This window comes from Poecile atricapillus, chromosome 3 (assembly GCF_030490865.1).
Source record: "Poecile atricapillus isolate bPoeAtr1 chromosome 3, bPoeAtr1.hap1, whole genome shotgun sequence".
In the NCBI taxonomy this organism is placed as follows: Eukaryota; Metazoa; Chordata; class Aves; order Passeriformes; family Paridae; genus Poecile; species Poecile atricapillus.
Genome location: NC_081251.1, coordinates 7,734,430 through 7,747,297, shown reverse-complemented (window position 1 = coordinate 7,747,297; position 12,868 = coordinate 7,734,430). Strand labels below are relative to the sequence as shown.

The following is a 12,868-nucleotide window of genomic DNA, read 5'->3' as shown; positions in this document are numbered from 1 at the left end:
TACAAATCCATAGTTTTGAGATAAGCAGTTCAGCTTTTTGTGAATAATTTACTTCTGTTTAGTTTTAGCTATATCCTGAAGATCTGAAGCTCAATACAACTTTATATATATACAATCTGTTTGTACTAAAAATGTCTTCCTAAAGTTAAACATTCTTACAACAAGAATGAATATTTTTATTTCATAAGCTTGGTTGTTAGGCATCCAAATGTTTCATATACTAAAGATGTTTATTAATAAACCTCCTTTCCAAGTTTTACCTTCTTGTCAGGCAAGTTGAAAAGAAATTCCCTGTCAAAGCGACCAGGTCTCCTGAGTGCAGGATCTATAGAATCCAGTCTGTTCGTAGCACCAATTACAACTATTTCACCTCTATTATCCAGTCCATCCATGAGGGCAAGAAGAGTAGACACTATAGAGCTACAAGAGAGTTTTCAGAATAAAGGTGTAAGGAACACTGCAAGAACTTTCACATTTTCAAATGCAAAATTAATACATTCAAAAGAAAAAAGCTAAGCTACAAACAGATGAATAACATTTCAAGTCTCATATGTTCCACTGGCCTCCTGGTCTGCTGGCCCCAAATTTCTCTCAGCAGAGTGGAGGGAGATGGACATATAAACACCACCACCTATAGAATGACAGGTACAAGTGTGTTGCCATACAGAGCACAGCAAAACTGAGATGAAAATCAGCCACAAAAAAAATCAGCCAACAGCAACAGCAAAAACAGCATGTTTTAAAAAATGTTCTAAAAAATGACACAATAGCAACACACGACATGTTTATACATCACACCATTAAGAATCAAAATCACAGGTGAGTTCAGTTTATTGATATAACTTTACAATTCATCACATTAGAATAACATTTTTTCAACTGGTTATTCTGTTGGGCTGGTAACCGACAATCTGTTTAGAGCACAAAACAGCAAATCAAGGAATGGCTGTGGAAATCTTGCAGTTAATGTGGCTGAAGGGTAATTGGCACTGCAATTCAGTTCCCAGAAAATTACAGTTTGCCTGAAAGACTAAAAAGATGACTTTCAACACCAAAAAACCAATCTGTCCTTTCTAGTGTAAATGGGCTTCAGAAAAAGTAAAAACCTTTCCTGCAAAATGAGAAAAAATTACATTTAAGAGTTTACCAAGATAATGTATCCTTTACCAAGATAAGAGCAGCATAGAAGAAATATTACCTGTGAATCTGATCTTGTCTGCTAGAACGAACTGGAGCCAAACCATCTATTTCATCAAAAAAGATTATAGAGGGTCTCATCAAGTATGCCTGGTATGCAATCAACAGAACAAAAATTAAACTCACTGTTAATTCCTAAGTTCTCCATCTACATTGAAAAGTGGTTTCAATAGAAAGCATTAACATGCTAAACTAACATATATATTGAGACATCTTTGCTAGAAAGTGTAAAGTCTGAAATGAAAACTGAATTTCCAACTCCAGCAGTGTTTCAAAGCAAAGCAGAGTGCAGTCTACTTCAAGTAAGCAAGATGGCACCAGTGTACCAGTTTTACTGTGTGCTGGACAAGATAAAGACAAACACACACCTTACACTCTGTTACAGAAAACATGATTTTATCTGCTCATAATCTGTTTCTTTGGACATCTCTATCTGACAACTACTTTTATTTGAGCATTTTACTGCTTTATGTGACTATGTCCGGTCTAATTTCTTCTAAGCCAAAAAAACACTAAAATAGACACACAACCAAGACAGTCATGCACTCCCCTCTGCAGCATTTATCTTGAACATGCCAGTAAAACTCAAACACACTGACTGATATTTTTTTCCTCAACTTTTACACAAACTACTTTGCTTCATTAACGGACAGATCAAGAGACTTCTTTCTCTAATTTTCCAGAGCAAGCAATGCTGACTATAGTCAGCATTCCCCATTCTTTTCATCTAAATATGCCATTTGGTAAAATCCTCCTTAATATATGAAAATGTACAGTTATTTAGTTTCAATTGCAAATACCTTTGGCTACCTGAACCACAAAACACAACACACAGAGAAATTATATGAAAAAAATGTATTTTCTTCTAACCTGATCAAAAAGGAGTCGAAGCTGACGTTCAGATTCACCAACCCACTTACTGAGACAGTCTGCTCCTTTCCTCATAAAGAAAGCCACCTTTTTGTCTCCTTGACTGCATTCATTAGCTAGAGCTCTAGCTACCAAGGTTTTACCTGTTCCAGGAGGACCATAGAATAAACAGCCCCTGAAGATAAATGGATCAACACAGTCACAAACTTATTTTACGTCTCCTAAAAACTCCAAGTCAAATTTTATAATGAAGACAGGGAGCCTGGAGAAGAATGACTTAAGACCTCAAAGTATTATTATTTTGTAGTAGCATTGTATTATTAACATGTTGTAGTATTAATGACTTCATAAAATCTAAGTTTGTTTTATGTTTTCAAATCAGTAAAACTTTGATTTGTAAAGAACATAAATCAAAGGCATACTAAGTTTCCAAAGGATTCTTTTACATTAAATACACCTCCTCAAGTATTAGATTTTAGGTAATACCTTAACCAATGTTTGTTACTTCTTATAAATGAAGTAATTAAGTGACAAAAATACTCCAAATTTTTTGATTGACTTAGACACCATGTACCCATTTAAATCACATACCAAGATGTCTCGTTAACTAATATTAAAATCCCAGTCTAATAATATTGAGAGAAACATCAGCATTTTGCTTGATCTAGTAAAACATTCAATAACATAATGGGAAAGAAAGGCAAGGTACTACTAAATAAAACACATGAGAATTCTTTCTTTAACCAAATCACAAAGTTTGGTAGACCTTCCTACCACAAGAAAAATACACTAGGTTTTTTTAACTCTTCATCCTGCCTATTACATATTCAGATAGACAAGTAGGGTAGCAAACATGTAAATCTATTTGAACTATAAAACACTTCACAGAAAGAATCAACCTCCTATGTGCTTTCAATTCCACAGAGCTTAATAAAAAAAATGAAACAGTAAGAGTAAATACACCTACCTTGGTGGCTGAATTTTGAATTTTTCAAATATTTCTGGATAGAGAAGAGGAAACACTACCATTTCCTTAAGTGCAAGGATATGATGGCTCAATCCCCCTATACTATCAAAACACACCTTAGGGGAAAAAAAACCAAAAACATATTAAGTTTATACTGTAGCAGCTTTCCACAAAAGCACCTTTACTTATAATATGTTTAAAAATGCATTAGAAGAAACACTGATTGCATTGATCAACAGGATTTCCCTGAATTTTGAAAGTGTGAAAAAAAGTTGAGAAAGTCAACTCTTGGCTGCCCATATGAGGCTTATGTGGTTTGCAAGTTAACTGTGCCAGGGCTGCCTGGACATCTATGGAAATCCAGCCTAAGTCCCAGAAAAAATGCTTTGTATTCCAAAGGAATAAGCAGGCAAAAGCTTTGGTAACAATAAAATAAAATACAAAAAACACCAGTGAGCTTTTTATGAATTTACTTCAACATCAGTAAGAGGCTGTGGTGAATTCTGCTTACATATAATTGAGGGAAGGCAGATAAAAAGCTCTAACAAAACCTACCGATTTATCAACAATCATAGGGTCAACATCAGCCAAACTCGCCCCAACTTTCACACGTTCTCGAAGTATTCCACTAGCTAAGTCTTCTGCTCTGAAGTTTAAAGGCAGGCACCTGTTCAACAACAAACAAACACCAAATAAATACTGTTCTGCTTTCATTGTTTGGAGATGAGGAAACAAGAGATTAAATGCCTTCTACTACGTAAAGAGATAACCTTCCCAGACTGGTAAACAAAACTACTATTTTTTGTGGCAATTATGGTTATATATCTGGAAGCTCCTTAACATAAAGTTAGTTTTATGCATCCATACACATATTTCAATCTGAAGAACTAGGCCAGACAGATTATTTTGATTAAACACAGAAAAAAAAGTATTTCCTTCCTTTAAGGCCCTACAAAGATATTATATCAGGCCAACTACATAGTTAAAGGGAGGAAGAAAGGTACTAGTAAGATACAGGTGACACTCAGAACTACACTTCTGGTCATTGTACGTTGCTTGAATTCCTTGCGATGGAAAAGGGAACGATGTGGCAGACAGGAAGAGATAGACAAAAGATGAGGAACCTCTTTTTCCCTGCAGAATTCTCCTTTACCTAGTTATCAGTGAATAAACTTACTTACAGATCTTCCACTTTTAGATTACTGCTAAATACACCTAAGGTCAAAAATGTGCATTGGGTGTGTAGAATGCATGAACACTTACACAAGGGGAAGAGGGAAGAGCTGGGAGTACAACTGAATTAACTAGGACCAAATTACACCAATGATGTTTTAACCAACAGAAGGTGCTTTTTGTAACTCAACTGAATCAAACAGCTACTCTTGTATTTCTATCTTTTTATCACTATTATTATTAATTATCTACTCATAAGACTCCAAAACTTGTATTAATATATAACCAGCACTCCTCCTAAACCACATCTGTAGGTAATTACAGACAAAATCAGAAGTCTGCAGAGCTCATAAAACATTATAAACTAGTTCTGCTTGTTTTCTGATAAATAATAAAATCAAATCATTCTAAAGACCAAGGATGCTTAGATACCTATTTCTTGCTCTGGCTATGCTTTTAGATTTTCTTCTTTCAAAACGTTCTTCATCTGAAGATGTTGTATCACTGCTATGAATGGCATGCTTCTTTCTCCTGTTGAAGAGGCAAAACAAACAGAAAACTCAGGGTTTTTTTTGCAGTAGAATGGCATGTTTTCTATAAAAATGAAACTGAAATGGCAAGTACAGTACTGTTCAGGTTTGAGAGGCATGCAAATTCTAGATTCAGCAAGTATCAAAATAATCTGAGAGGGGAACAACAGCTTTTACTGCCACAGTGATTATCCTATTTCAACCTGAACATTACTAGGACAGCAGAGCCCCATAACATCTGCGTAACAGTCCATGATACCTTATCGATGTGACTTGAATGTTAATAATAATATTAATATATTATTAATATAATAATCAGTCAATAAGCTGCAATTGTGGTTTGGAAAATTGCCAACCACTTTAGCCACCTCTAACATAACAGATATACCAATGTCTCCTTAATAGTTTGATGCTTTCCTTTAAATATTATTTGAAAAAATTCCATACTTCACAAAGTATATAATCTCTTTTTATGAGGTTATTAATTCTGAATTGCAGAACAGGCTCTCAAAACACCTGTACTTCTGATCTGAATCCAAGTAAAATTACTATCCAAAGTCTGAATGAACCATTTCTTACTTTAGTATGACAGTATTTCACAAAACTGAGTACTTCAGAAATATCAGAGAATGTACATTAAATCTTCTGTACAAAAAGGTGTTGCATTTGATATCAGTTTGAAATATTCAGCACTTTTTTGCATGAAAAAATTGGTTATTAGTAAAAAGTCTTGGATTTTAAGTGAATATAGTGAGCTGCATTATTTGTATTAACTTGTTAATGCACTGAATTAACTAATTTTTGCCAATGGATAACATGGTCTAACAGTTTTACTGTTCAATGACCAAAAATGAGATACATTTCAAAATATATCAAAGACAGTATCAAGCAATTGGGAAGACTTCTTATGACAGTGTCCTGACAAGAAGGGATAAAATATGTAACATGCAGGCTAGAAGTAAAGGGATAATAACTTTCACACTCTTCACGTATGAATAGTAAGTACAAGTACAAATCCAGATTACCCAAAAAATTTTCATATGCTCTTCAAGGAAAAAAATAACCAACAACTCTTATCTGCATTACAAAGAAACTTTAGAATCATAAGATTCACCTACTGCTTTATTTACTTTATATATTTTCACTACAGCATTAAAATATTATATATATTTTCACTGAGCAGTAAGACAAGAGTTTCAGCTATGACTAGTATTCATTTACTTGGATTCTGTTCATGGACAGATTTGTCTTTTTGAAGCTTGAGTAAGTTTATTTTTTAAAGAATGTTTTAAGCTATAATCTCATCTGTTTTGCTACATAAAGCCTACCGACAGTTTCCAAGACAACTTGGTACATTCCAGACTTCTTTGACACAAAACATAAGAGTCAAAAATTATGCTTGCTAAATATTTTATTAAATTGTTGATAATTCTTGGATGAAATCAGAACTGAAAGAAAACAAAAATATTAACCTGCTTTGCTGAGTTTTGCAGAACAGAAAGGGGATATTTGTTAAACTGATGCACTGGATTTAAATATTAAACATATAGCCTTATAGAGAAACCTACAGTGTGTCATGCAGAATTCTTTCCAGTACTTGTAGCACACCTGTTTCCATTCTGTTTAGGACAAAGCTTCTAGTGGTTTTAGACAGTGCCATGACACTCCTGTCTGGATGCTGATCAGGATCTGAATTTATGATACAATTCAAGACTCACTCACATGCATGAATGAACTGTGCAACTCACTCAAGAATGGTTTGAAAATCAAAACCTATCAGAATGTACTAAAGGAAAGCAAACATCCACACACTGAAAGACTGACATTTACCTGATATGGCTTCTTCTTGCAGGAGATCTGTGAATATCAAACAGCGCATTTTCTCTCTTTTTTTGATGAGCTGGAACTGTAAAATCAATTACAAAAGAATAATAAACTAATCTAAATGCAGTACAGAAGTGCTGCATTATCAATTTTCATCAATAAGGTTATCGCTTGTTTCTCAGGGGGCTTTGTCACTATCCCTGTACTTGGCTTGATGCAGGCACAGAAATTCCATCCTCACCCTCCTCATATTATCAGAGCTGTGTTTGAGTTTATCTGCAGAACATTATACTCCATACAGAAGCCTCTTCATAGCTGATAATATGGGATGTCTTGAAATTTCTCTGAACAAACAAACCACAGCAGTTCTCTATAAGAGAAATTGTATTCTATGACACCCTGACTTGCAGAAATGGTTCAAAGCCGCATCAGGGAAAACTCAGACTTGACAGGAAGAAACATTTCTTTACTGAGAGAGTGGTCCAACACTGCAACAGACTTCCTAAAGAAGTGGTTGACGCCCCAAGCCTCTCATAAGAGGCATTTGGGCAGTGACCTGAATAACATGCTTTTTGTCAGCCCTGAAGCGGTCAGGCTGTTGAACTTTATGAACACTGTAGAATCCTTCCAACTGAAATACTTCAGATTTCTCATTTGTGATAACTGCTGCTATGCCATTTATCCACAGTTATGAATTAGGCTTACCACTCAAGAAGAGAAGCAGGCATAACAGTAACTATTTTTTCTATGTAATCACCTAATTTATTAGATTGCTACTTGCCAAGAATTTCTTGACCTAAACCCCATTCACCCCCAACCCTGAGCACAGCAGAGGGCAGCACCTGCAGAGTTCAATGAGGCAGCAATGCTGCCACCACTGACAAACTGACAGACTGGTTCTCAGCAGTCCCATCCACATGGTGACCCACAACAGGTCAGGATGGAAATCACACAGCGCTGCACCCCTGTTACTCTGTCAGGACTGAGAAGCAGCCATACAACTATTCCCTCCCCACATCCATGGATGGTATTCCTGCAGGTCAAGCACTGTCTGGTTCCTCACCTATTGGAGGGGCCTGGTATCTCTCAACAGTTTTTCTCTGTCTGAGATTATATGGCCGATCATTTTCTTCCCCCTCAGCTTCTTCTACTTCTATATCTCCATCTTCTTCCTGAGACTCTGTTGGAGGGTAAAAATATTTTCAGAACACTTCCACCTCACATCAGAGCTATATTCATCCTAAAAAAATTAACATTTTAATGGTCACTGAGAATTACTGCCCATTTATTAATTAACACTAAATGGCAAATCACTGGAAATTTGAAGACCATGGTAAATCTAAAGCACATTGTCAAATTTCCTTCTAGTTTTTTACACAAGATTCTGGAAAGGCAAAAGAAGGAAGAATAAATGCATTCAAAACAGCTTTAGTTGTAAAATACTTCAAATATCACTTCTACTCACTGTACTTTTCCTTCAATAAGTATCCTTCTAATTAAGGATAATGCCTTTCTTCTCTTTTCCCATAGGAGCCTCAATAAATCAAATATTTGACACAGCATGAAAATAAGTATGACTTTATGATTCACAGTATCATTTTTACACAAAGCAAAGAACACAGAAATACACTTCATATACTTTGTGCATAAAGGTACAACCTAGGCCCATCTGTTAACAGGATCAGAACTTCCATCCATGGGTATCTGAACTAGGACTGCATTCTTATTCATTGGGACAAACCATACCCTCTACAGCAGTTTTAGCTAAAAACTGAGATACAGTATGCTGAAACCTGTACAGATGACCTGAAGTTTAAGTCTGAATTTTAAGGAGGACAAGCATGATGCTAATCAGGCCATCAAAGTTAGGCACAATCCCTTCTTTCTGGGTAATATTTGAACCCATTGACCAGTTTCATTCAAATTTTTAAAGGAAAGTAGAATTTCAAATACAGCTGTGCACCTACAAGCCTTCTAAAATGTCAACGGACAGAAAGCAGACTTTAATTAATACCTGCCCCCAAAGGAAGGATGCAGGCCTAACTATTACAAATTCTTTCTGGTAATTGCCACTCAGCACGTGAGAAACATCAAGTCAGTTAGAACACACATAGTTGTAGACTACATTCATTACATCCTGACTTCCACCAAAGGATTGTTACAGGGAATGTAAGGAAAGCTCCAATTACTTAGTGTTACAAAAAACAGAAGGAAGGAAATGCAGTATACAAACATTTAGAAACCAGTCTTTGTTCTGCTTTCTGTAGTCCCATATATTGCTATCTTATGGGAAAGAGAACTTTATTTTTTAAGTATTTTGGACAAGCCCCCACAATTTTTTACCACCCATACCTTCTTCTTCTCCTTCTGTGGACACTTCATGGTGATTCTGAATCCCATAGCTATTTCTCCTCAGTGATTTCCTCCTTCTTTTCACTCGAGAATACATATCCATGTTTTCCTGGAATAAAATTCACATGCACTCCCATCAGTACCGTCCTATGTCACTCAGTATTAGTCCCAGTGCATTAAGTAATGCTCCACACAATCTTTAGCCCTCAAGTGTTTTTCCAGCAGAGCTCTCCATAGGTATACTACAAAAGCAGTCTCATTTAATAGATGCTAAAGTAAATCTCTCAGTATCTAGTCCATCTAATGCAGAGTAACATCAGTATCAAGTTTTCATGAAAAAAGCAGATGACAGTCGCTGGTCCTGCTTCCAGGCTACCAGAGTATGCTTCAAACCAAAGAACCACCACAACACATCATGAGAGCATGACAATGAATTTATCAACAAAGAAAACAATGTAAAGCATATCCACTAATTTAGTTCTGAATTTTAGATTATCATTGTTTAGTTTACCATGTTTTTTAATGTTACCCACTGAAGAAAATCACAAACCTTTAGACAGAGCTACAGACAAATGTATAGTATTTGCAAAAACAGACATTTGCTGTGATATGACTTTTCCAAGATCTCGTAAACTCTGCACTTACAAATTCTGTATCTGTCCACATCCGCAGCCGTTCTACTTCCCCAGATCGCCTGTTCCTCCTGATGTTAATATTATCCATTTCCTGTAGGACAGCTTCAGCAGTACTAAAATATATGCAACAGTTAACACACAAAAAAAATCAGTCTTAAAACAGGAATATGCAGAACATTAGACATAGCATTCAACATCTTAAGTTGTCTATCAATTAACTACAAACCTAACCATACTAAAACTGAAAGGGTATAAACTAAGTAGTATGCAAAAGATGAAATGCTGATGTTATGAAAGTTTGGGGTTCAAATTAGACAGTAGTATTTTAACAAACTTTTAAAAAGAATTTGGCTCAGTATAAATTGTAGCATATAAATTTGCAACTGCTGAGACATTAGATTAGGCATCATGTAAGATTAAATTTGCAAAAGGAAGTAAAGCTTTTCACCTATAATAATTACAATAACGGGAATGCAATTAATGCCTCAACCCCATAAGCTTTACTGTGTCTTACCCTGGCCCAAAAAGACACTAGAACATAAAGGATTTTCTTTCTGTTAAACCAGTAACATCTAGAATCTCACCATTCAGTATTTGAATACTCTCTACCATTTCTCATCTACTATTTAGTCAGCATTTTCATTATCTGGAGTATTTGTAAACAGCTGTCAAAACAGCAGTGGTATATAAGTGATAACCCTGGCCAAGACACTTCACTGCTCAAGCAAAAGAACAGCACAGTATTAGCCAGGTCAACTCAATTATTTGGCCACCTGTCCTGAAGACCATGTTATTACTCTCCATGGTGATTAGAGTAGCTTTCAACGGGAATTCCACTATATTTGTATAGTATTTGTAAGACAGAAACCTTCAATTCCTTTTTTTCATGCTGTTTAAAAGTAAATCTAAAGGGCGAAAGACTGCCTAGAAGACGGTGGAAGTTCTGGTGACATAAGTCAGTAAAGTCACGCTTTTATTATGAGAGTTCCTCTCCATTTTAAACAATTCTTCCAAAATATCTGTCATGTGTGACAGAACTATTTCAAGTAAAATCATCTGCAGTTTGATACCAAAGAAAATAGGGTTGGAAGGGACCTGGAAAAGCCTACATGCTCTGCCAGGTGAGAGCACACTGCAGAATGCCTAAATCATTCCTGACAGACTTTTGTCTAACCTGCTCTTAAAAACCTCCAATGATTATGGGACACACTTTTATCAGTATAAGCTCATATACAGACTTCAGTACCATGATTTTATCAAATTACAACCTTCATGGTAGACCTTTTCCTACTTGATAAGGAGAGAGAGATTCAACTGCAACTAGAAAAATAAATGTAACTCAATATAAGTTTGCAAAGTGATACTAAGTAGTTACTAAGTTCAAATAGAAAATTAAATTAATAAAAGATTCAACAGAATACATTTAAAAATAAAGATCATACTCGACAATTAAATGTGTATGTTTAAATCATTTTCCAGCACTGGAGAAAGCAGTCTCTCACAGATATGACAGCTAAAACCTGTTTTACAGGTGGGAAGATCAGGACATATTAAGTAACCTGCCCAGGGCTACAGAGAAATTGTATTTCAAAAAAAGCATTTCTGGCTCCCATTCCTATGCTCAGACCAGACCATGACTCCCTGTCTGACCTACTTTGTCTGCACAGTAAATGTCAAAAAGTGACACCCACCCTATGTGAATTTTTAACAAATGGTAAAAAACAAAAACAAAAGAAAGCTACAAACTTCTGATATATTATGATCAAAATCATACAAGCAAAATCTAGAAAGCTTCCAAACACTGCTGCTAATCACCAATTTACATGACATTTAAAGTATCACTACATAAACAGGTTACCAAGAAACAAACTAGGGTGTGGATTTACAGCACACCAGGCACTCTGCAGTAACTGCCAACATACAGCTTCATCCAGGTGTAAACACAGAGTAACTTACTCCTCAATGAAAGCCTGGGAAGTTACTCTGCATTTAGAACATGGATACCATGGCAGTCACAGCACAGATGCAGCTGTAACTCAAACCACAGTCTAGCTTGTCTCAATGCATTCCCACAGTAAAACACAGACATGGCACTGGAACACAGGGGTTTCTAATTTTAAAAATCATTAAGGTGCTTTGTGAATACAACTGTAGTATCCCCACATACCTGTTTACTAGCTGATCAAACAATAAACTCTGATTCAAAGTTTCAAATCTGTTTTTCCTGGACCGACAACTTTTTCTGACTTCTATATCTCCGTTTATGCAAGCATGGTCCCCATCTCCCTTTTTTTCCCCTCGAAGGGGGTGGCTTTTGAGAGCTAAGAGAAATTTGTATTACTACTTCAAAATGCAGGAAACAACATTTTCACAAACAAGAATTAATAAGAGAATACTTAGCAAGGACAATAAATCAAAAGTTATTAAGCACAGTATGAACTGAAGAACTGTATTTAATTCCTATCCAAGTTATTTTAAAAGTTATTTTTGCATATTCAAGCTTATTTCCTTAGATAATAATCTTATTTTATTATTAAAATTTGGCATTCAATTAAGCATTCAATATTTTTAAGTTAACATCAATCCTAAAAAGCATACTTGGCCCACAGCTTCAATTCTTAATCTTTCAAATATAGTATCAAAAGGTCAGATACAACATATTGACTTCACAAGCAAATCTATACCAGCTACTCTGTACAGTGCCAAACAAAGAGATCCCACTGCTAATTGTCCCTCAGGCATCACAATAAATAATAAAATACTAAATATGCTTAATGAAATAACACTTACATAGAGTCAACACAAAATTAAACAAGACAGAACTGATGAAAAAGGGACATAAAAGACAAAGTGGTTCTAGCTGAGATAAGCAATGAAATGGCAAGTTTGTAAGGTACAAGCTTTTAGGAAGACTGTTCAAGGTAGCAGGAGCTGCAGACAAGGCAGGTCTCTCTAAAGCAATAGAGTTAAGTAATGTTAAGAACCACAGAAGGCCAAATTTCAGATGAGCAAAGAGACTAAGTAAATTAAAGAGACCAACTGAGAGAGGAAGGCCAAAATTAGTTCATAACAGTAATTTGGGAATTAAGGAAAACATTGAGATCATGGCCAAGAGGTCTGAATTGAGAAGAGAAATGGATTTTCATCTAAAAATATTCCCCATATCCACAGAGAGTACCCAAGAAGGCAACAGAAGAAAACTGAGCAGTAACTTTTCCGGTCAAAACCATCAAAGGAATCAGTAAAGTTATCACAAACATATGCCACTGAAAATCACTGACATAAAACTGTTTAATGTAAAAGCTAATACAAAAAGTTTT

General features: G+C 35.5%; 1 protein-coding gene across 2 annotated transcripts in view; it reads right to left on the bottom strand.

Annotated features, from left to right (window-relative positions):
* ATAD2B (ATPase family AAA domain containing 2B) overlaps window positions 1–12,868 on the bottom strand; it is a 76,689-nt gene that overhangs the window by 46,706 nt on the left and 17,115 nt on the right. For both annotated transcript variants that reach the window (XM_058836749.1, XM_058836751.1), the window contains exons 4-14: window positions 11,716–11,869; window positions 9,559–9,661; window positions 8,914–9,022; window positions 7,625–7,741; window positions 6,568–6,643; window positions 4,640–4,738; window positions 3,590–3,701; window positions 3,035–3,150; window positions 2,068–2,242; window positions 1,199–1,287; window positions 261–420 (exon numbers count right to left, since the gene is read on the bottom strand). In XM_058836749.1, coding sequence (XP_058692732.1) covers window positions 261–420; window positions 1,199–1,287; window positions 2,068–2,242; window positions 3,035–3,150; window positions 3,590–3,701; window positions 4,640–4,738; window positions 6,568–6,643; window positions 7,625–7,741; window positions 8,914–9,022; window positions 9,559–9,661; window positions 11,716–11,869 — 1,310 coding nt within the window. The remainder of the gene's footprint in view (window positions 1–260; window positions 421–1,198; window positions 1,288–2,067; window positions 2,243–3,034; window positions 3,151–3,589; window positions 3,702–4,639; window positions 4,739–6,567; window positions 6,644–7,624; window positions 7,742–8,913; window positions 9,023–9,558; window positions 9,662–11,715; window positions 11,870–12,868) is intronic.